The following is a 25409-nucleotide window of genomic DNA, read 5'->3' on the forward strand; positions in this document are numbered from 1 at the left end:
ATATATATATATATATATATATATATATATATATATATATATCGGTATATATATATATATATATCGGTATATATATATATATATATATATATATATATATATATATATATATATATATATATATATATATATATATATATATATATATATCGGTAGGAAGCGAGAGACACTCTCCATACATATGCCCATTGGGATGTCCACACCCAAAAATCTAAATGCTTTTTAACCCTTTCATGGTGATTAACCATGCAACGCCATCTGACAGAGAAGGGGTTACTAGGCAGGACTTTGGGCATCCATGTGAGATATGTGGCTTGGCTGTTTTCTTTTCCCTCTAGTGTTTTTCTTTAATATATCTGCTGTGTAACACAACTCCCCCCTCCCCTCCAGCTTGCGTTTGACTGCCTGGCTTCCCTTCCCACAGCCTTCCCTGGGCTTGCCTGTGTGTGCTGGGACTGACTCAGATCATATTACAGCAGTGAGGTGAAGCACGTCAGACCTGCCTGGCGGAGGAGAGCAGGGTAGGGCAGGGTGTCAGCTCAGCGCCTCTCTCTCTTCTCACACACACACATACAGACACTCTTTAGCATTAGCAGGGCTGCTTCATTAAATGCAAAGGGCTAGTTCCTGTTGTGGGAGGCAGATCTCAGCAGGACAGTGTGACTGAGCTTTTCTCCACACCCCTGTATCTCTCTATGTATGCACACAGGTCACAGTCCTCTCACCTTCTGCGTGCACAGCTGCTGCTGCCCCCCCTTTGCAGAGCAGCTGCAGGACAAGGAGTTGGAGTGAGGCAGCAACTGGAATTCCAGCCCCCTCCCACCACCACCTGATTTCCTGGCTCCTAAAATGGCTTTCAGAGCTCCCCAGCAGGTAAGACTGAATCTGGGTCACCAATGTTCAAGTGATCACTGTGTGCTCTCATTAATAAAATACAACCCTTGCAGTTCAGTTACTCCTGTTCTGAGATGGGGGAATAGGTGGGCACGGTGACTTGTGTAGAGCCTTGCTGGGAGTGGCTTATGAAAGTACTGCTGTACAGTGCCTGCTTTAAAAAGCCTTCGTTATTGCACATTGAGGCAAAGCTAATTAGACTGTATTTAGGGATTCTGTTTTTAAGAGTTTATTTTGTTTTCCGCCGTTTTTCAGTACTATATATATATATATATCTCTCTCAAAAATGAATAGGCAATACCGCTAACGAAATGCTTTTATTTGTGCGAGCTTTCGAGATACTGATCTCTTCTTCCGGCGGTGTTACAATGTATATTGGGGTTTATCAATACCAAATGAACACGTATTTGAATTTGCTGTTTAATGGTGCACTTTTTATTTTATTTATTTCCATTTCCATACTCATCCCTGTGATCCTTTTGTCTCCAAACTGTGGACGCGCTGAAACAAGAGGTGGAATTTAATATGGGGGGTGGAGGGGGATGATCCTTTCCTGTTTTGTTGGTTTTAACCGAATGTGCAAGTTCAGTCGCTGGTGAATTTTTATTTATTTATTTCCGGTTAAAACCAGAAACGGTAACTTTATTTCAGTAAGATTTGTTAAAACTTTAGGCGAGAGGGAAGATTTGCGAAATCCTATTTTCCCCTTTAGTGGGTACTTTGGGCGTGAAAAAAGAAACCGTAGTGCTACACTGCAGCCCTTAGGCCGAGCTCACACTGGCTGCTACGGCCGTGCGTCTCCGACGCATGCTCCTGCAGCCCAGCGATCTGTGAGCTAGCTGCAGGAATTGGGTCTCAGTGATTGGGGGCGTGGCGGGGGCGTGACGAACGCGTCACAGAGCTGGTTCGCCTTTATTGGCTGAACCAGCTCACGTGACGCGACTGCTGCCCCAAATGTCAATCTGGGTTGTGACTGCAAAATGTCGCAGCGTCAACTCTGCAGTTTCCCGCCACAAGCAGTTTCTAGTGTGACAACTCTCACCCACTAGCCTCAAAGAGTGCCGAACATGCGCGCGTAGCAGGCAGTGTGAGCTAGCCCTTAGTGCAGGCGTGCTCAACTTTTGTCCTCAAGCCCCTCCCAACAGGTCAGGTTTTCAGGATATCCCTGCTTCAGCACAGGTGGCTCAATCTTCGACCAAGCTTCTGATTGAGCCACTTGTGCTGAAGCAGGGATATCCTGAAAGAGGTGTTGAGCACTCCTGCCTCCGTGCCATCACACACTGACCCTTGGTAAAAAGGGGAAAGGTAAAACCCAAGAGGGGTTTGGTGCTCAATGCTGGGAAAATTCTATTGGTTTTTAAATAAAGATTTTCATATTTGATCTTGTGCATTTTAATTGACGTCAGTTTCACAACTTCTTGTGAAATAGAAACCATACTAAGAAATGTTGATGAACCATTTATTTGAAGAGTGATTAATGAATTCACCCATTTAACATCATTTTACCCTGAAGGGCATTGAGAGAACCACAGAGCAAGGCAGATATTTCCCAATACCCAACATAAGTTGCTGCAGACGTCAGATCAAAGATGTTGCTCGATTGAGCAAGCAGTTTTCCTTTTTACTTTATTCTTAAATGATACCAGACAAATGTGCAGCAACAGAAGAGCGTTTTATGGCAGCGATGCATATAGGAGCAGAGAATGAGACGGCACAGCACTGGACTTGTGAATAATAGTGCTGGCTTTTGGAAGGATCGACGTTTCGGTCTTACTTTGGACCTTTATCAAGAGTGATGCATGTAGTACTGGAAACATTAGCCCAAGAGCTGTAATCATTGACAGATTTGCAATGTGTGGGTTACTAGAATGAAGGTATAATTAGGATGTTTCGACCTGCACGCTGATGCAGTGTAGGGACCTGGATAAGTGAAATTTAGGGTTGTTTTAATTTCATTGGTAAGAATCCATTTTAAATGATGTGAGTGCTATAAGGGAGGGAGAGTCACTTAGATGTTGCTTTACTAATCCCTGTTAAATCAGGGCACTTAACGTTACCTAAAACAGAATTTTTTTTCTTCCAAGTGAACATCGTATTCACTGAGCTAATTCTATTAAAAATTAGTGGTTGTAATTTAGCGCCTTGGCACAGGCTTAATGTCATATTACCTATGCGTTAACTTGAATAACATGCTGCTATGTAAGTCTTGACATTACTCCTATTTAGACCCTGAAATAGGGCTTTTGCTGAAGTGGAGAGAGAGGAGGGGAAGATAATACAGCTCAACCCCTTTACAACGCGAATCCTCTTATAACGCGATGCAAGCGTGGCTCCCAATTTTCATATTTATGAATACTTTACAACACGATTATTGGTATCTTAGATACGTTATTGTACAGTGCACACAATTGTACATTATTTCTAACGCGAACCGCTTATAACGCGATGTGATTCTTTGGACCCCAAGCACAGCGTTATAAGGGGGTTGAGCTGTACTTCATTAAATCCTACCTAAACGGTGGTGTTGCATCCGCCCTGACGCTGCCCTATTTCATGGTCTGGATATGGCCGCACTTATAGTCCTGGCGACGGCGTGATGTAATCCGTCGCCATTGTAGCAGCGATTTTTGCTTTTAGCGTTAGAGACAAGAAACCGCGACTGGGGGGCGTGGTGGGGGCGATGCCGTGAGTGGTTCGTCCTCATTGGCTGAACCGCTCATGTGGGCGGTCTCTAAAAAAATAAATTTTCATTGCCTTCCAGCGTCAACCGTTGCCCTGCTACAGCGATTCCTGCACTCTGGCGCAGGAGACCAGAGATCGTGACTGGCGGCCGTGAGCCGTTCGCCCTCATTTGCTGAACCGCTCATGTGCCCGTGACGTTATCCCTCGATCACTGGAAATATCAAAATCTTCTGGCTTCCAGCGACGGCTGACGTCACGTGGTCGCCGTCGCGGTCGTGCCCACTATGGGCACCTGTGACAGACATGTACTTGCTAACGGTGCTGCGCAACGTCGCAGTCGCAAGTACTATAAACTCGGCCTAAGAGATAATGGTGAAAAGTAGGGTTGCAGACCTGTGAGGCATGAACGTGCTTGCAAGTAATATTTTTATTTGCTCCGTACTTGAATTTCACAAACACTACAGAAAAAAATATTATTTTCTGCATCATGTGATTGCTCCGGGAGGTCTGCCCCTAGAAAACAAGCGAGTGCCCATGATATACTAGGTTTGCACAGGCAAAAGACGGCTTTCTGCCCCTTCCATTATCCTCGTTAGCTCTTACAAGAAAAATGTGTAGATTACGGGTAAAGAAAACACTGGAGTTGACAACTACTGCCTTTTTCAGAAGCCCTGAAGATATGTGAATTCTTTATTACAAAAGCAGCCAAATCTTTACTTTTAGCACTGTTGAGATGTCTAAGGAAGTCAATTAGTCATCAAATTCTGTACAAAGGTTTATTTATTTTATGACTGGCTACATGGTATTTCACTTAAACATTTGATGGCATTTTCCCACATCCCATATACAGACAAACGAGTAAACAAATTGACAAAGAACGTGACTGCAGTCTTATGATGATGTAACTAAATATTTTTTAATCCAGCAGTTCCATTGTCCACTTTTTTTTTTTTTTAATTAAGCAGTTCCTTGAAAACTGCCCTCATTAAATCAGCTGTTTCATCTTTTTTCCCTCACTGCAGTTGCTTTGTTTGTCAGAGTGAAAACCTGACGCACGTGAGTTTTGAGCAAGAGGGCATTCATCCCAGGAATGTGGGGATTATATGCACGTTACATTACCCAGTGTATTTGAGTATTTAATCTTCTCAAGTCAATCATTGCTCCTTTTTTAAGAACTTAAAGCAGCTGTTGCTCCTGTACCCACTCCCCCCCACTTTTTTTTTTAACATATGTACAAAGCTGGGGGTCTCCGGAGCTGAACCGCATATTTCCCGACATACTTCCCAGAGAAGGTGCCGCTAATACTTAATGGAGGCTTAAATCCTCTGTCACGGGAAGCCAATAGGAAGCCATGTTCGCTTCATATTGGGCCGTCTAACACGGGAGATGTAAACCTCCATTTTCTTTCCCCTGGAGGGGACAGTACCGGCAGCACCTTCTCCAGTAACTTTCTCTGGAACCAGGGTGTCCCCGGACCTGAAATTAACACGATTCAGCTACAAACCTTCCCCCTCCCCCTTCCTGCCGACCCCTGATTGCTAGACCTGTAATAAAATAAGTGGGTGGCAATGAAACATACAGTAAGGGCGCCTACTTTTCACAGAGCAATTCCGCCTTTTTATTTGATCTGATCACATCCCCCGATGACAGGGGCCTCCCTGGTTCGGGATCGGTGAGTCGGTTGCAATTAGTGTGAAATCTTTTCTTGTAAATACATTATTAGCGTAACCTCCTGCCTTTGAAAAATTCAATCACACGCAACCTCTGCAAGGTCAGAACCCAAACCCGCCACACAATATATACTTGTGTCAGGAGTGTATAACCTCATGAATAGAACAAAAAACAAAAAGCCCAAATGCTACATACAATATGAGAAATTGTATAGTTACATTATTTGGCCAAAGCATTTTAAGCTTTCAAACCATGCCAAAGTGTCCCCTTTTTTGCAAGTCCTAATACTACCTGCAAACTCCCTGGAGGGAGAACTGCCCCAATAAACTGCTCAATCACAGGTGCGTAACAAGACAAAAGAGGGCATGCCCTGGCGTGGTTAGCAGGTTGAACATGCTTTTGACCAAAGAATTTAACTAAATGACCCTCCGAAAAGGAAAATAGATTGAGCATTTAATTATATAATTTATCATATTGGATGTAGCACTGGACCTTTTTTTGTCTTTTTTGTTATAGAAAGATTCAATACGTTTTAAATTAACAACTTTACTTTATTTGCAGTAAAAAAAAATAATGTAAGTCTTCCTTTCGGGGAAGCAGTATCCTATTAGCATTCAAGTACTGTAGGTGAAAGAAAACAGGCTGGCACTCACTCAGTGAGACAGACAGGTTATCCAATAACAACGTAGCAGCTCTGCAGTGGAAACAAACATCACTGTGATGGATCCAGCTGCCGTGCGGATACACTGCATCTCCTTCCCAGGTAGCAAATACTTGTATTAGTCCAAATATAAAAAGCATGATGGCTAAATCGCCCAACCGGTTACTATTATTATTATTATCATCGTTAATTGTAAAGCGCCAACATATTCTGCAGTGCGGCTCGATGGGCGTGCAGAGTTATGTATATTACAAAAAACGGTGAGGATGAACATGCGCACACTGATGCAGAGACGTAATGAGGGTCCCGCTCATGGGAGCTTACATCTAGAGATATAACACTCCATCGTGGGGGGTAAACTAGCCAGAGAGAAACATACTGTAGCATCTCATTTAGGTAACTGACACACATTAAAAACAGTTGGTAGCAATCAGGAACACCTACATATAGAAATGGACCAATTTGCATTGAACAGGTGTTTGAACATGCTGTATATTCTCCTTTTCACACCCTGCTGCATAGCATTTCAATACAGGCCATTCATTGATTGAAATGGACCTGCCGTTTTGATCTCTGCAAAGTGCTGATCAAATGTGCTAAACCTGCTGAAACTCCCAGGCATATGTTTTCCGCTGCAACGTGTGCGCAGTACCCACAATGTGTACGTTTTGTGGCTCGTCATAGTTTCCCTTTTAATGCTAACGTCCATTGCATGAGTAAGGCTACGACCCCGCTGCCTGCACTGCACGCACGTCTGCCAGGCTGGTGGCGCGTGCAGCCGAGTACCCCGGTCTGCAGTGAGCTGCAGGAGTAAAGACTGGGGGAGTGATGGGGGGTGCGGCCATGACGTCACCGGGCAGGTTTGCCCTCATTGGCTGAACTGCCGGGGGGGCGTGGCCTAGTGCTCCGTCGCTGGGTCTGATCTCAATTTTCCAGTCTCCTGGAAAAATGTGCGGCGCTGCGGCCGTCCCTCGCAGCGGGCCCGGCCCCATTGAGGGGCGGCTCTTGTCCCCGCAGCGCCCGCTACAGTAGCCAGTGGGGACCAAATCTAAGAGAGAAAAAATAGATAAATGTGAAGGTGTGTGTTTGGGACTCTGAACCCACACGCCTGCTCTGTGTTTGGCATAATGTTATAGCGATTCAAACACTTTTTGAAATGTAGAAATACATTGTATCGGAGGATTACCGGGCTAGACATGGTCCTCTCCCAAATGTGTTCAAATCCATTTGGTTTCTTGACTGTAAAACTTGTGAACATAAAATGGCCCCAGATGTATTGAAGAGAAACTCATGGTTTTCGCTTTCCTTTGATAAAAATGCATATTCATTCCCCCCCCTCCCCCCCCTCCATCTTACCGGGACGGTTTTACAACTGCCAGACATGATATAAGAAGAATGAAAAAAAAAAAATCTCTTTGGAGTTCCCAATGTTGCATTTATGTCTTGATGTGCTTATCTCATCTTTATTATTTTCCCTGTATTGTTATTGCACAAATTGTGCTAGATACCTGGTTGGTGCTTTAAAAAAAAAAAAAAAAAAAAAAAAAAAAGATTATGTATAATTTCTAGCTGTATATGTGACGGTGGTTGTTTGGTCTATATATATCATCTGTCATTGTAAATGTCACAAATTTGCCCTCTTGTTGTCTTACCTATTCTGGCCTTATGCAAAAACACCAGATGTTAATGAGAGATTGCATTTACTTAGTCGTAATTAAGGTGTTGAAGATGTACATAGACAATAGGAATAAGTAGAAGTGTAAGAGTTGTTTTAGTGTACAGCACAAACTATGCACCATGCAATGGTCTTAAAATGGAAATCATTGCACGGAAGAGTTCATATTTAACGGGCAGTGTGGCTTTGAATGCTGACGTGATGCAATATGTGAAGTTAGTGGTTGATTATCAACACAGGTTTCATACTTGGACAAGTAAAAACGAATACGATGGAAAGGAGGAGGCCTATTTTCTTGCAATATGGGTGGGTCTAGTTTCTCGGTTATTTTTGTTCTCACATGCCAAAAATGACCGTGTCGGAGTAAATGATGCGGGCAGGGTTCACACGGCTTATATTCTTCCTAATTGCACAGCACTGAGTACTTGAGCAACAGGATATACAAATAATTACAGCACGTAAAGGGAGCAAGTATTGTCATAGAAGTGGTGAGTCGGCAGCTTAAAAAACCTGTGGATTATTGTATAGCGATCCCGCTGATTTATATTTTGAGTAAGTAGAATTTTTGACGCAGGGTTTCCCCTAGGGCAGCGGTGCGCAAACTGGGCCCGAGGGTGCAAGACTTTTTTTTTGGGGGGGGACAGGCCGCGCGACTCACCTGGCTTCTGTGGTCCACTCTTCTCCATGACTTGGCGGCATTTGACGCCCATTGCCATGGAGACGAGTGGACCACGGAAGCCAGGTAAGTGAGCTGCGCTGCCCGCGCCCCCCATAAAAATGAATTTGATGCCACAGGGGGGTGGGTGCGCCACAGCGGGAGAGCAGGAAGGGGGGGCGCAACCCAGGAAGTTTGTGCACCTCTGCCCTATAGAAATGCTGAGTTTGTGTGTGTGTGTGTGTGTATACTCCTAATTGTCAGCACATGTACAGATGTAGTAAGCTTTAATGTCTTCGGTGTGGCTGCCACACAGTCACGCAACCGCTGCACCGAAAGATAAACGCTGTGGGGTTTCCCATTGAGAAGCATGAACCCTCCCACCGCGCCATCGCGGCAGACACTGTCCCCAGTGCCGCTGACTTTTTTTTTGCTGGTTATATTCGCGACGCCTGGGGACAGCAAGTCTTACTACATCTGTATGCATGTAAAATAAGCCTCCCAAAACATAATGGAAGTAGGTATTATCTGTCATTACCTAGCAGGGTAAGCTATAAAGGGATTTAGCATAATTAAACACCCATATTTATGGTGTTTCTGAGTGAGCCCAATTGTTTGTGTTATTTGTATAAGCTGTTCGGGTATTAAAGCGCCAAACCTATGTGTTTTAGGCCCCGGCCATAGAGGGGTGAGGAGTTCCGAGCCGCGCTGACGCTGAGGCTCGCCTGCTGAAATCTGCGCGATTTCATGCCCATGCAGGCGAGCCAGCGGGCGCGATCGGAGGCGGGGGGAGACTGAGGGAGGCGGGGCAGTGACGTCGCTGGGCCAATCGCCCGCGACGCACTGATGTCGACGGCGCCGTGACGTTGACGCAGCTCCGCGCTGATTGGATGTTTCAGCCGACCGCACGTTGAAAAACAGCTTGGCGCTCGGCTGAAAACTCCAGCGCCTCAGCACGTCTGCGGACGCTCGCGTGAGCCCCCTCTAAAGGCATCCTCATTGAGGATGCAGGGGCTCAGCGCGGAGCGTCCGCACGGCTCAGCACGGCCTGTCCGTCTATGGACTCGGCCTTACACAGACACACACACTATTCTGACCAGGAGTCGCCTGGAGCAGAACCGCACTAATATCAGGTCTAGGAACCCCCTTGCTTTTAAGATGCTTACCGGTTTCTGTGCCAATGGACTTCCTAGATTTTCAAAGATGGCGATCGCGGACATCCAATAGGAAGCCACAACATTGTCTGTTGAGATTACATGACAAGTAACATTTATCAAATGTGTATGTATAATTTTATTTCTATAGCGCCAACAATGTACGCAGCCCTTTCCAAAATTACAATACGAGGTAAATAAATTACAATAGAGATAAGTGCAACAGGTAAATGCCAAAATAAAGCAAAGGGAGACCCTTCCCCAAAGAGCTTACAATTCAAGTAGAGGAACTAGAGGTGTCGCGAACAAAACAATGTGTTTTCTTTTTCTTTGTCATCCTGACACAGTTTGCGAATTAAAACATTTCAGGGGCGGAAAGGCTATGACATATTTTGCCATGCATCTATATGCTGTGTTGCCATCTTGAGCTTGGTCATGAATATTTGAGCTCCATTCAACTTAAATGGATGCAAAGAGTTCCTGCACAAGGGGAAGGCAGAGAGAGGACGCAGCTGGAAGTGAGAGGAGAGGCGTAGGGAATGAGCATTGTTGAGGGCGTTGATTTTAAATGCTATTCTAGAGCAGGGGCACGCAAACTTTTGATGCTGCGCCCCCCCTGCCTGCTCTGCCGGTCGACCCATCCCCCCCACCCCCCACCTTACCTCGCGCGGCATCAAATGACGCTGCGGGGTCGTGTGACGTAACGTGACCCGCGGCGTCATTTGACGTCACGTTACCGTGGCAACTGTGATGACACATGACCCCTCCGTGGCGTTGCCATGGTCACATGTCCAGAAGCCGGCTGAATCGCGGTAAGTAGAGGTTGCAGAGGCCTCGCACAGTCCCCCGGCATTTAATTTAAATACCTTGGGGAAGAGCGCAGGACCTTTGCAAATGCCCGGGCCCCTCCCAGACTAATCTCTCACCCCCCAGTTTGCGCACCGCTGTTCTAGATGATATGGGAAGCCAGTGTGGGCATTTGCATGGAGGAGCAGCAGAAGAAGAGTGGGGGGTGAGATACGAGTGGCAGCAGTATTATGGATGGATTGGAAGTGGGGACAGTGGGATGAGGGGAATGCCAATTAAATAGGTGCCTTTTGTTTTGTTCTTGTTACCGCTTTCCTTTCCATGTTTTCATCCATTTTTTGCATATTTGTAATACAAATGTAATTGATTAATGGTGCCTTTTTTCTTTTCTTTGTATACACTGCGCCCAATATAAGTTAATGTGAGAAGTCCTATTACTTGTAGACTCTCTGCTGTTGAATACAATTGAAGGATGTGTGGGGGGCGGTGGTGCTCAGATACAGATGTGTATCATGCAGTATATGAAAACTCAAATGGAGACGGTAGACTGGAACCCATCATGATATTTAACAATCCATCGAAATAGATATTTCAGGGGCAACCAGACCTAGCAGTGTCACTTGACCACCGCATCCAATGGTCTTGGTATGTTAACCCCACAGTAATCCCAGATAGGGTCAAAGGTAAACAGTGGGGGCCGAGGCCCATTACCTGCCCATAGGGAAATCCACAGTAGATCCAAGATTCTTCAGTTCCAGGGTCACTCATTAAAATACCTTTAACTTTTTATATGGAGTTGCCCTGAACTTCTCTTCTCTTCATGGATGGATTTTGTGCTGTGCTCCTGTGCTCTACCCTTTCTGCATGCTCTTGAATACATACTCTTTCTGCTTTTTGAAACGTCCATTGTCTTGCAATATGAAAAGTTGGAAGACTGATAAATCCTAAACGTTTGTATAATAAAAGAAATGTGTATGACGTCTTCGCTGAATGTTGTTTGGGAAGTAATGTTGATGTACAGTATAGTCATACTGATATAATAGTGTATCATCGCCGGCTGCAAGTTAAATCAATAAAACCTTTCCTGACACATCCCAGCGGTAGGTTAATCTACTCCATCCAGAAATGTATGCCTTCCGTGTCTGGTTAATTATAACTATCTGTATTTCTGTTATGAATACATTTTATTTAACAAAAATGAAGGGAATTGGATTTCAAAAAATTTGAAAGCTGGAGCAGATTTTCAAAATGGTTTAATTCGTGCCTTGAACAATGTAATATTTTACATGTGTGTATTTGTTTTTTATTTTCTTCTCGTATGTAGAGCATAATAAATATGCACGGATACAGATGTTAACAATAAACGAGACATGCATAAGACAGCAGGACTGGCGCAATAAAGTTGCTATAATAATCAGGAAGAAATAATATTTTTAACATTTGGATCTTTTCGCTCTCATTTAAAATTACAATCATTAGAAAATAAGGTTTCAGTTGTTGCATTCTATTATTTAACGAATTATTTTTTCTTCTGTTTTGTGGCAGGGATTTGGAATGGAAGAGATGGTGTGGGAACAGTACACTGTGAATTTACAAAAGGTAAGGGTACTCTTAGGCACAGCTGGTTTCCAAATACAATTACATGATATAATATCACACGGACAATATACATATGGTCTTTTTTTTTCTTCTTATAAGTATGGGTCATTATGTTCAATATGTTGGCAAAAACATGTCAAGCCTGCAATCACATAAAGGTAGGCTGTATATGAAAATAGATACTTCACCTCAGTCGGTAATTCCACAGCTCGGTTCTTGTTCCAATAGTTTATGCAGAGACCGCAGGAAGCATTCTGCATCATATAGGTCTGTACAGGCATTCTCCGTTATGAGTGGAGAACTACATTTTCTGTTGGTATCACTTTAGGCATAGGCTGTCAGCAGTTCTGATTTCAATACACCTAGATGAAACATTTATACCTCACTCCCGGACATCCAGACCTACCGAAATATGGGCCTGCCACAAGTATGTTTGTTAAAACCTGCTATACCATCCTGTACTCCCACCGCCTCCTCCGTAAATTCTCAGTGTCTCATTATATTCCACGGCATCTTTGTAACAAGTCATGCCTCCCTAAACCGAACGACAGCGCAGCCTTACTCTTAGGCCGCGTTGACGGCGACGCAACTGATGACGTCACCCGTCGCTATTGGCGAAAGTTGTATTTGAAGTTTGAGACGTCCCTGGCGACAAGGCAAGTGACGTCACCAAGGGGGAGGGCAGAGTGCAATAGGCGCTCTGTGATTGGTTTAGAGGCAGTCACATGTGGCGACTGTCTCTCCAAAAATCAAATAATACTCACTACCAAATTTTTGGTTGCGCCGTTGCATCCACTATAAGCGCCTGCTACAGAGACCATGCATTTGTTTTGACACAACGGTCGCGTCCCCGGCACTATAAGCGCAGCCTTAGCCTTCCCATAACCCTGTTTTTGTAGATAACATATATAGCTCATATTTCTAAGGCCCTTTTTGTATTATGAACTTGTTGCATTTCTCTACCAACAGTTAACTATTTAGGTGGTAGTTATGCAGCTTGTGTGAATACAGACAATATGGCGTCTCTCTTGTTCAGACCTGCAATCGTCCTATCTTCACTATCAGCAGGTGCTACGCTACCAATTTTATCCTGTATTTCTTCCACTGCATAGAGAGAGGAAAAAAAACAAACAATCGTAGTTGATCGCAGGGCATGCGTAAAGTGTATATATCTTTTGGGCAGAAGATTTAACTAAATGATCCATGCTTATAAGCAGGGTTCAACAAATGCACTCGCCCGGGTCGAGGAGGGGGAGATGTGCAAGGTGGGAGAAGCTGTATAATGTGCAGCAGGAGGGGGGGGGAAGCTGTATGATATGCAGAGGGGGATACTTGCACAATATTACGCCACATGCTTACGAGTACCTAGGATGAGCGGTCGGGTCAGCATTCTATTGTGTTGAATTGGGGGGGCGGGGGTTATTTACAGTGCACCAGTACAGTTGCAGGCCTGTCTAGCTGTGAAGGGGGTTAAATTTGCAGCATATGGCCACACAGGCAGTTCACAAAATAAATGTGTTTATTATTTTATATATAAAAAGTTGGATTCATTCCAGAGCAGATTTGACGATCAGACCCAAGCACCCGTAACCACCCTGCACTCTGTTTAGACCTGGCCTCTTGTAATGGGGGAATGAGCTGGTGAAGTTTCTCTCGCCTAATTGCTTAAAAGGCGAGATACGTATGTAGCCAGGCCTGGTTTTGGCTACCAGTCTGCTCTCCCTGTCATGTAAGCCCTGGTAACAGTGACAGGCCCAATCCTGGGTTTTCCCAACAGAAGCAGCTCCATTGAGTGACAGGGGAGGAAGTGGGACTAGGCATGTCTTCTGCACAATCCTAGGCCCAGACCTGGTACCTTCCCTCTCTGTACTTAGGGAGTTGCACTTCCTAAATGTAATCAGTTGTCTCTACCCTTGAGAGAGACAGGTAACACACAGGGGTGTCTGCGCTTTGACATCCTCAGTCCTCTTCCCCTTGAGTGATTACCACACCCCTGTCCCTGCAAGAGGGTCAGGGAAGAGTAAGGACTGCTTCAGATGCCCTTGGCCTGGAGTTGAGGTCCAGGGACCATCCTGAGGTTGGAGTCCTGTATTGCGCTGTGCTGAGCAGATATCACTGTTATGCTGTATATGCAGAGGAATAAACCCGTTCCAGTTAACTATAACTCCTGCCTGGTGTGCAATCTTTCTGGGGGGAGTGGAGTACGTTTCTTCTGTGGCGGATTGCTTCCACACATCTGGAGCCTGCAGCAGATGGAGGCGCTATATCACCAGAGCTAAATATCGGTAATATACCCCAGAAGCCTATCCAGACGTCCCCAATACCACCAGCGGACCACTCGGCATACTGTGAACCAACAGGTAGCATGCACCATACACCTGGTAACAGGGGAATCTCCCAGAGGGTGGGGGAACCACCGTTACACGTAAATAAAAAAATAATAAGGACACAAATATTTAATGAATGTAGTTGTGAAGCACTGTATACTCGGAGCACTGGGAGAAAGACAGGATTGCAGACCTGTGAGAGACGTGAATTATTCTATTCCATTTTTTTTAATTGGGGGTGGCGCCAGAGGGCGAGTAGCTTTTTTTTGTAATTTGTCAGGCCCTGCTTATAAGCATAAAAAACATATAGAAATTAAGTAAATGTGTCATATTGGATGTGTGTTGGGACTTGTTTACTGTTGTATATTTGAGGTCATTTTCCAGTAGTATACTGTGGGTCTGGGGTTTGAGCTTGCTAAGATTGTGCATGTACATTATAATATCACGTTACCTAATTTAGTGGTTGGGCTATAGTTAGCATGTTAAATTAGCGTCACTGAGAACATTTATTGCCGTTTTAAATATTTTCATTATGTTGCAGTTTTGGCATCAAAAACACAAAAAAAAACATGTCAAATGGAAGTTTCTTGACAAACAATGACATTATGGATTTGGTGTACCCTTTCTTTATAGGAGCAGATAGATATAGATATATATCTATATCTAATTACACACGCCAAGTGGAACTGCTCCTTTTTATATTCATATTCCTATTCCTGGCCCATAATTGAATGAATTTTAAAGTGAAAATTAAACATTTTTATTTCCATATTACACACTAAAATAAGGAATAGCTTCAAAAAATAAAACAATATGGAGAGTTTAATAAACCATAGACTGTTTTACATTTATATACCTGTCGTACATTTATATACATGTCGTACATTTATATACATGTCGTACATTTATATACATGTCGTACATTTATATACATGTCGTACATTTATATACATGTCGTACATTTATATACATGTCGTACATTTATATACATGTCGTACATTTATATACATGTCATACATGATTTCTACTTTGCAGGAGTTTTAAGGACTAAGGGTTTCTTTGCTCGTGTCACAAAAAAGACAACGCAACTATAATGCGTTTATGAAGTGATGAATAAGAGAAAATTTCAAACTAATCTTATTGCCAAACGTGCTGTATCATTAAAAAAAAAATGATGTATGGTCCGTGTCAGGCATATTTAACCACTAGAGATAAAAAAAACACAAGGATATAGAACCATCAGATGTAAGTAGCTGACTGGATAAAATGCAGAAATGCACAACACGACTGTGACACTGAGTACGTACAGTGGAGTGATGACCGTAATGATGGGGGGCAAGTGGGGCTAAATAAATAAATAACTCGCACGGCCACGTGTGAGTGGATGCCCGGATTGGTAACTGTATATGCAGGTTCCCTCTCTTCTGAAAGGGTGCAGTCTGTCTTATCTCTCCTGGTCTTGTGGTCCCATGGTAGGCGAATATGGATTTTGTATTGTACGGATCATACCAGGATGTTTAGTACTTGACTTAAACATTGTAATACAGCCTGTGCAGCCTAAAATTTTTTGACGCCGTTTCATTGCCGCCGTTCAGCCACAACATTTGGCTGCTGCAGGTAATGACCCCTTTCCCCAAAAACCCTTAACCCCTAATTGTAGCACTAATTGTCATGGAACAAGAACTACATTTCTGACTCACCCCCCTCTCTCCTTTGCAGCTTCTGCCTGTCAGATCTTATTCTCAGCTGCATGGCGTTTGCACACACATACTGTGCCTGTGTAACTTGCAACAATGTTGCATTTCTTGCCTCTGGGCATGAAAGCAGTGAGCTGCTACTGCAGCCCCTGTGATTCTCACCAGAATGGGCTAGTCTGCCCCCCCTCCTGTTTGGTCTAGATAGTCTGTCCCAAGGCTATTCCTTTTACCCACACTGCCCCTCACTTCCTTTTCAAACCTAGATCACAGTGAGTACAGACATGTCTGCATCCACCCCTGGTAAGGCCTTTCTCTCCTACCATAGTCTAACCTCATAGAAGCATCCCACATAGAGAAGCACTTTCTGCCTACACTACACCTACAAGTTCCTGTGTTTTCTACTCCTGCAATAAAGTTAAGAAAGACATTAAGGACTTGTCATGCTTTGGAAGAGGGAAGACATGAGTTAAAGCTAACTGAAGCTATTCATACCTCAACACGTGACCCTAGCTTCAGGATACTAATCGTCTACCTTGGACTTAAACGGAGGCCGCCAAATGTCCCTCGTTCAAATTTCCCCTGCCACGCTCAGGGAGACGGCCGTGGCAGGGTAGGGGTAAAGCAGAATATACTGGTTATGTAGAACCAGAACAACTGTATTTCTGCATTAATAACTCACTGTGGTTGGCAGACTTCTACTTTATAATATAACATACACCCAAAGATATATGTGTGTGTGTGTTACCTTTCACAGAGCAAGTATTTATTTTATTAAGAAAAGCTTATTATGTCACTTCCATGCAGGCTTGAAAAGGATTACCGTCCAAAACCGATCACCCAGTTTATTAATACAGTATGTGATGCCAAGATTAATATACAGTAGCACCTTCAATGTTAACAATTGTGGGGGTTTTTTTTTTCTCCTAGGATGCAAGAACAGGATTTGGGATTGCTATTTCTGGAGGCAGAGACAATCCACAGTTTAAGAATGGGGACAACGCTATTGTCATCTCTGATGTGCTCTTGGGAGGACCAGCTGTTGGTTTGCTCCAGTAAGCAAATATTTCCTTGTTACACATGAAAAACAGCCATAAATGCCCGTGTCACCTCTTGAAAAATAATGCAGTAATGACGACGACCCCTCATTTCCAAGGCGTAATCTGCTTTCTTTTAATTGCGATGGAAAATCTATTTATTGCAGCATTTTCAACTTTCAACAAACATTGTCACAATGTCACAGAGCATAAATAAATAATAAAGTGCAGCAAAATACTGTACATCAGGTCCTCATATTAGATGATCATTGAATTAAACTGCATAGTAACCGTCAGCACAAGCATATTAGCCGTGTATAGAAGGTGCTTGAAAGTGTCACGGTGCTAGGAATAGATCATAACTGCTATGCTTAATTTTCTTCGGAGAGCCTTCATAACCATAATTGTATCCCTCTAATATTTAAAGCTGCTAAACTCAGTTGCCCTCTAAACCTCTTACCAAATCTTAAATACCAGCAAATACCTTTTTTTGTGAAGATTGACACAAATCTTAGTAGTGGTTTGGGAATAAAGCATGTGGAATCCACACACAATCAGCATAGCACAGAGACTGCCTCTGCCTGAGCTGTTTCTTCATTCTAATTCAAAGTTTTTTATTTTACGAAGGAAAAATTGCATTTCACACACAAGGATCTTAGTGTAATTATAAAGCTGGAGATTTTGGTCTTGTACACAAGCTGTTGCACAATTTCTTAGAGTTGTTCAACTGGTTGTGTGCGCTAGAAAACAGGGATGATCACTCCTTTCTAGGGTGTAACAAATAAAAAATGTTTCCAGAAAATCCGATTTAACATTTGAAGCCACAAAGATTCAGACTACAATGGTTCCTTATACAGTATCTGCCACTCTAAGCCCCCAGATATAAACATTGACTTTTAATAATATATTAATTTAAATTACAACTCAAATAAACTATAGAAGCTAAAATCTAATGAACTGGAGCTGCGACCTGTATAATATTAAGGGCAATCTATAGTTACAGTTATTTGTGTAGAGGTTTGAGCATTTGCATACCTTCAAAGGTATACAAAATGAATTTAATATCATAAGCTCGCCACTGTATTCCCTAATATTTATCCTAGACAATGTCTAAATGCTGATCTGATGTCGAAAGACAAAAGGGAGAAATAGTCTGAATCATCAGGGGGGGTAAAAGAGGAGAGAACGATAATCTATATACACTCCCTAAAATATGGTGATGTACTGTGACTGTTTACGTGATGGTGTATTCTTTTGAGCTGGCTGATTTAATCACTGTCATGTGTGCTAAACAAAATGAAGAATGTGAACCCAACTGCAAATATCTTTAAGTATCCAAATCACTACCTCTACAGAATATAAAAAAATCAAAGTAGAAAATAGCTACTGCACCATCTACTGCTAGGTTACCACTTTATAGCTGTGCCTCAAGGTCGCGCTCGTGATATCAGTCGGAGACGTCACTATGTAGCAACTATTGTGTATGGGTGCTCGAGTATGCCAAGTACCCCCCTCCCTCTCTGTGGGTGAAATAAACAGGTAATGTATGTTAATGGGTCTTTAGATATTTTTTTTTTCTTTATTGGTGGTGATTAGGGATGTACCAGGTCCAAAAAATTACCTGGCCGGGCAGTTTTGACATACCTGCAGCCAGGTGTGGAGGACCACGGCGACATCCTGGTGGCGGTGGGAGCAGAGGACAACATCCGTCAGCTGGTGGGATGAGAGGAACATGTGACCGGAGTAGGAGCGTTACTAGAGGACAGCTAGGGAGGAGCCCGTCCCAGCGGTCTGACCCGGAACTCATCCGACTTTCGGTGCCTGCTGCTGCTGCTACAGCACAGCTCCTCCCCAGCTGTCTACAGCTGCTGCTCCGGTCACGTTTCTCTGCTCCCACCGGCGGAATAAATGATGTCCTCTACTCCCACCGGCTGAAGGATGTCGTCCTCTGCTCACACTGCCACCAGGATGTCACCGTCGTCGTCCTCAAACTCCACCGCCGGCTTCAGGTAAGTCTCTTCTGCTGCTCTGCTCCTGCCGTTCTCCAATAGGAGGAGTGAGGGAGCAGAGCAGGGCGGAAATACCCGGCACTGGGTCCCAGCTCCCTGCTTTCCGGGTATTTTAAACATGGCCCTGGATTTTCCTGGCTTCTTATACTCGCCGTTGCTATGGTTACCTTACCTTTTGGTTACCTATCAACTAATTGGTATCTACAGCCCGACTTTCATACAGTATATTCCTTATGTGTATGTTTGTATTTTCTATTCAGCAATTACTGCATCAACTTTTAATATCTTTTTATTTAATTTTGCCTACAAGTCCACTGAAGCGCTAGTTAAAACACAAATTAAACCCCCCTGTTTCAATAGTGTATTAGTTATGTTCTTCTGTTCAATATCTATAAAAAAAATAGATAGTGTCCATTGGGTATGAAGTAATCACCATTTAAGGATGGTTATAAATATAATTTGCTAAAATAAAAGAAATTAAAATGTTATCCATCATTATAAAGCCGATATAGAAACCATGACTTGAATGGTACTGAAGTTGTTTATAAATCTATCAAAGAATTTGAATAAGGCCATAACTAATACACTATTGAAATGTGTTTTTTGTTGTTTTTTTTTTTAATTGGTGTTTTAACTAGGGCTTCCATGGACATGTCAGCAAAATGTAAGTAAAGGTATATTAATGGTTGGTGCAATGACTCTTGAATACAATCTACACACCTGTACATAAGGAATTTATGACAGATGGGCTGCAGATACTAGTTAATAAGTAACCAAAAGGTAAGGTCACCATAGCAGCAGTGAGTATAAGATGCCAGGAAGATCCTGGGACTGCCCAACCACGAAAAAAGCTCTCAGGAGTGAAACGCGTCAGCCTTAGTGACATCACACTGTCATGAGCACAACCTAGCAGCATAGTTACAATGCAGCTACATAGTGGCAGATGCAACAGCCGCAGTGTTCTGTAGAGGTTGTGATTTTGATACTTTACGACGTGCATTCTTTTGAGCTGGCTGATTAATTTGAAGGTAGATCCAGGGAATCCTTCAATAGTTAACATTTTAATCCAACCATAAACTTACTCTGACAACCACCCGCTTGCAAAATAAATAATCTCTCCTTTTTTTCTCTCTCATCTCATTCACATTTTAGAGAAAATGACAAGGTGGTCATGGTTAATGGAACCCTTCTGGAGAACGTGCCCCACTCATTTGCAGTTCAGCAGCTAAGAAAATGTGGGAAGATGGCTGTTCTGGTGCGTATAAATAAAAATAATTTATTAATATTTTTACCACATCTGCAGTTAAAAAAAGAAAAAGACATTTATTTATTTTTTTTCCCCAACAAATCTTTTTATTAGGTTCATTTTCAGTATACAGGCAATCAGCTTATACTTGTTCTGTTACAGTCATATTATGTCACCTGTTTTTTAACATATATTGTTTACAGTTCTTTTCACTTACAATACATAGACATTTATTTTTTAACACAAATTCCCTTTGAACGCTTATGGTTACCCGAATGCCACAGGTCCCTCAGGATCGTGACAATGTGATCACTTGGGGTAGTGATCACATGTTCACAACAGAGGTCAAGGGGGGCCCAGTTCTAGTTTGATCGCGCTTGAAGCGGTGAATGTGATTTACCCTTTACAAAACAAGCAAGACTGCATGACATTTACTGTCTGTCATAACAGTCACTAGCGTGCAGGCCTCGTGACATACAGGGAACATCATAAGGGCAGCTTAAAGATGTCCCCCTAGAGCAGGACAGCACTGGTTTTGCCACATGTAGTCGTCCTCCTATATCTCGGTTCAGTACATACAGTATGGCGCTTTGAATATCTTGGCCTAAATATGAGTGATGGCCAAGACATCCAATGAGTAGAAAGGAATGCAGTTACTTTTCCCTTAGTCGCTGGCAATGCCAGGAGCAGTTCTTTAGGTACAGTACAAGGAAATTAGAGGTCCATATTTGTTGGTCATAGGGCTGCCATTGGTAAGAGCATTGGGAGTCCTGTTGTGAGGATCATCAGTTCTGCTAAGCGGTTAAAAGAAAAACCAGTGATTGAGGGTACTGATGGTTTTGTGAATCAGACCCATTAAATATTAATGGTACTAGTTGGAAGATCCTTTTTATTAATTTGCATAATAAGGCAGAGCTCTTCTTTTTTTTGTTTGTTTGTTTTTGACAAGCCTGAGTTTGCCATTCAGTTCCTTTCCAGCTGTCGTTTAAAGTTGATTTTGCTCAATGTTCACAGGTAGTGAAAAGACCACGAAGGGTGCAAATGGGCGCTACAAGTAAATCTGAGCCTGCCTTGGACGCAATGGATGATTATGCAGACTTTGATAACAGAACTGCATACACTGCTTACAGTGAGCGGAGCGGATTTGGGGACTACCGCACTCGTGATCCAAGCCCAGACAGGGGTTACAGAAGGGACCAGGAAAGAGGTCGCAACTATGAGCGAGAGCCAGCCGGTTATGGAAGCCGAGCCCGAAGCGTTGACCGGGATCTTAACGTGGAATACGAGCACAGACGGGACCAAGGCCGTGGCAGGAGTATGGACCGTGACCTGAATGAGGAACCAGCGTACAGAAGGGACCGCAGCCAAGGTAGAAGCATAGACCAGGATCTCGGTGAAGGACGTGGATACAGGAGAGACAACAGCCGTGGCAGAAGCCTTGATCGTGGGCTGGATGACCAGCATGAGGACAGAAGGGACAACAGTCGTGGCAGAACCTTAGACAGGGATGACATGTACGATAGAAGCATACCCGTAGATCACAGCCCAGGTTATGGCAGGAGAGCCTCGCCTGAACGGAGATATGAAAAAGAAATCCAGAAGAGTCGCAGTCGAGACAGACTTCAGTCCCGCAGCCCCTCACCGGAACATTTTGAACACGCAGACAAGACCACTTGTGTTCTCTTAACGAAGAACAAATCCAATGAAGGTAAGCACATCATGCCGTCCCTGTTCATGAATGGATAAATATTTGTGTCTATTTAAAACAAATATTTTCAACTAAAAATCTGAATTCCAAATGGGACTTTCCTTCTTTAATTTTTTTTTTCAGAATACGGTCTCCGTCTTGGCAGCCAGATCTACATTAAGGGACTGACCAACACGGGTCTGGCGGCAAAAGATGGGCATTTGCACGAAGGAGATATTATTCTCAAGGTAATGGTTTTTACTAAAGTTCTGTGGCTATTGTATTAGACTATGAACTACTGGAAATATGCATGTCACTTACCTCATACAATGTGTCTGTAAATCGTCTATAAAATTGCAATGCTATGTAAATTATAAACAATACAAAAAAGAACTAAGGAATAATATTGGCTCAAAATAGGTTTACATTTACTGGTTCACAACAGAGAGAGGGGGGTCCCTGCTCAGCCTTTTAATTACTTACTAGAGGGTGCGATCAGGGAGAGAAACCGTAATTGCTATAGACGAGAGAGAGAGAAGGACCCTATCGATGCACGCTCCTCTACGGATTAAACAAAATAAATACATTTGAATGAAATTGAACAAACAACAAAAAAGCGAACATTTTAAAAACCTAATCTAAGCGCTAATATGTTTAGTGACAAGACAATCTCTAATGAAGGTAAGTAATGAATGTGGAGTTTACACACTAAATAGCCATAATGTCACCAGGTAAATCTGGTAACTATAGGGTTAACTGGTATGATACTACTCTTGTGCTTGTAGTATGCCCTAGACCAGTGATTTCCAACCTTTTTTGTTTGGAGGAACCCTTGAAGTATTTCGAAAAACCTCGGGGAACCCCTATCTGGCTGACACATATTAGGTTCGACAGGGGTCAGTCACAAAATTTCACACCTAACGAGCCACATCTATTTCCCACCCTCTACCCATGTATTTCTCTCCCATCCGTCTCACTAACTCTCCCCCTCCCGCCTCGCATGTATTTATGCCTTTCGTCTCACTCTTACTCTCTCTTTTCCTCACTCACTCCCTCCTGCCCCCTCTCTTCCCTCACTCGCCCCTACCTTCCGTCAATTAACACACTTTCACTTAATCCACCCTACAAAATACATACCAAAAAAAACAACCCCCCGGGGGGTGGAGAGGGCCTGTCGTCCACAGGAGGAGCTCCTGAGACTGCTTCAAGGAGCCCCAGGGTTCCACAGAACCCTGGTTGGGAATCGCTGCCCTAGAGGGACAAAATGATCACTTCCCTAAATTTCCATTGTGTTAGTAATCTAACTGAAAACTAGATTGCCCATATGATAAATGCAGCACATTTAATCTGGTTTGCTTAACACACTATTTCGGCATTGTAGTGGAACATGGGTCAATCAATCTTCCAGAAACTCCCTGTGTGTGTCAGTATGTTTAGAGAGGCATAAACGGACACTAGAGCCTCCTTTGCTACATATTATATGTCCTTTTGAGGAAATAATAATCACGCTTCAAGGTTTCTGTTATGTCTGAGCTCTAATTGAAGCCTAAATAGCTCTGATACAGATTATAGCACAACAGGGTTTTTGACTTAGCACAGTGGTGAACCACCCCCAAAGAAGTTCTGCGTCCAGAACGAAACGCGCGTCGGGATATAACGTCACGTGTATGTCATGAGCGTGACTGAAACTGAGGTTTCAGCAAAAATACTTAGTGACTCGACTCTCTAAAAACCTGCTCAAAAATTTCTATAAGCAAGCTAAACTAAGTTGTGGGCCATTCAAGGCAACCACTGGTTGAGATAGAACGCTGCAACTAGAGGCTTGGGCTCCGATAAGACCCTGAGGGGTCTGGAAGTTCTCTTATACAAATTTACCATGTCCGCTCCACTATGCTAGACAACTAAACGTGTGTAAAAACCCACTGTGACACTTGGGAACTAACCTATTGGTTACACTGGCAAAGCAGGGAAGAACTGCTGTAACCATTGCATAAGTGTCTAATCATTACCTCAAAGGATTGTAACAATTTACTTCAATATATTGAAAGCGAATTGATACCAGCTTTTTGGCAGCCAGCCATAATACTAAGAGCTGTACCGAGTGCTAATTACTAGTTAACATATCAGCAGAAAGGGTTTAACGCATAGCAATTAGACACAGAACTGGAGTGGTTAAACAAACATTTTATTTGATTCACTGCATTCCAACAAGAATCATCAAGGTGTTTATCAGAGGTCTGTGGTGCTGCAGCCATTCCCATTATTCACACAAGCAGGGGGCTTTATTGAGCTTCATGAAACATCTGTAAGACAGCAATAACACAATCAGCAAATGTGAACTTTGTCACAGTGTTCTCAATGTAAACCTACTATAAAAGGCTTAATTGTTTCTCTGTGCTGAGATAAAATATATGGATACAGGCACGGCTTGTTGAAGGGTGGATTAACCTATTGTTCACTTGCAACTGAGCATCACTGTGCTACTTCAAAATCTCCTGCTATAATCTGTATCAGGCCTATTTAGGCTTCAATTAGACCTCGGACATAACAGAAACCTTGAAGAGTGATTATTATTTCCTCAAAAGGACATATAATATGTAGCAAAGAGGAGGCTCTAGTGTCCATTTATGCCCCTCTAAACATACTGATACACACAGGGAGTTTCTGGAAGATTGATTGACCCATGTTCCACTACAATGCCGAAATAGTGTTTTAAGCAAACCAGATTAAATGTGCTGCATTTATCATATGGGCAACCTAGGTTTCAGTTAGATTACTAACACAATGGAAATTTAGGGCAGTGATCATTTTGTCCCTCTACGCCTAGGGCAGCGTTTCCCAAATGGTGGGTCGCGACCCGGCACCGGGCCATGGAAGCAAAATTGCCGGGTCGCAGAGAGGCTGTCCGCGCAGTGTCCCCCCCTCCCTCCCTCCTTCCTTGCGGCGGCCCGAGGTGAGGTGCGGGACAGTGCTGAAGTGGTGCAGGCTGCTATCGCTGGGGTGTCAACTGAGATTCGCTGACTCGGGCTCCTACTGCAGCCCCTCATCATGATGTTTCCGCCCATGACATGCTCCGCCCCCCACAGGACACGATGCCCGGCGTGATAGGAGGTAGGAAGTGGTAGTGGGGGCGCACCTGTGCCTCCGTTCCTGGCGCTCCTGTCCTGGCACGCCCTTCCCCTCGGTCCCCTTGGTGCAGGTGCGGGAGATAGGCGCAGGGGTGGCTGGTGGGCAGAGGGTGCAGGGAGAGGCGGGGAGTCCCTGCTCGGATCGCAGGCCTTTCCTCTCTCCCCCGCCCCTCCTCTCCAGTCACTCACATCCGTCGCTGCCTCTGTAATACAGTGTGTGTGTGTGTGTGTGTGTGTGTGTGTGTGTATGTGTAGGGGAGAGAGTGTATGTGTGTGTGTATCAGTGTATGTGTGTTTGTGTATAGGGGAGAGAGTGTGTGTGTATAGGGGAGAGAGTGTGTGTGTGTGTGTGTGTGTGTGTGTGTATAGGGGAGAGAGTGTGTGTGTAAGTGTGTGTATAGGGGAGTGTGTGTGTGTGTGTGTGTATCAGTGTCTGTGTCTGTGTGTGTGTGTATAGGGGAGAGAGTGTGTGTGTGTGTGTGT

General features: G+C 43.6%; 1 protein-coding gene across 1 annotated transcript in view; it reads left to right on the forward strand.

Annotated features, from left to right (window-relative positions):
- Nucleotides 1-460: 460 nt before the first annotated feature.
- Nucleotides 461-25409, forward strand: part of LOC142493491 (tight junction protein 2-like) — a 31321-nt gene continuing 6372 nt past the window's right edge. The window contains exons 1-6 of the mRNA XM_075597609.1: nucleotides 461-873; nucleotides 11745-11798; nucleotides 16750-16874; nucleotides 20018-20120; nucleotides 21126-21819; nucleotides 21943-22046. Of these exons, the coding sequence (XP_075453724.1) occupies nucleotides 850-873; nucleotides 11745-11798; nucleotides 16750-16874; nucleotides 20018-20120; nucleotides 21126-21819; nucleotides 21943-22046 (1104 nt within the window). The 5' untranslated portion in view covers nucleotides 461-849. The remainder of the gene's footprint in view (nucleotides 874-11744; nucleotides 11799-16749; nucleotides 16875-20017; nucleotides 20121-21125; nucleotides 21820-21942; nucleotides 22047-25409) is intronic.

This window comes from Ascaphus truei, chromosome 1 (assembly GCF_040206685.1).
Source record: "Ascaphus truei isolate aAscTru1 chromosome 1, aAscTru1.hap1, whole genome shotgun sequence".
Lineage (NCBI taxonomy): Eukaryota > Metazoa > Chordata > Amphibia > Anura > Ascaphidae > Ascaphus > Ascaphus truei.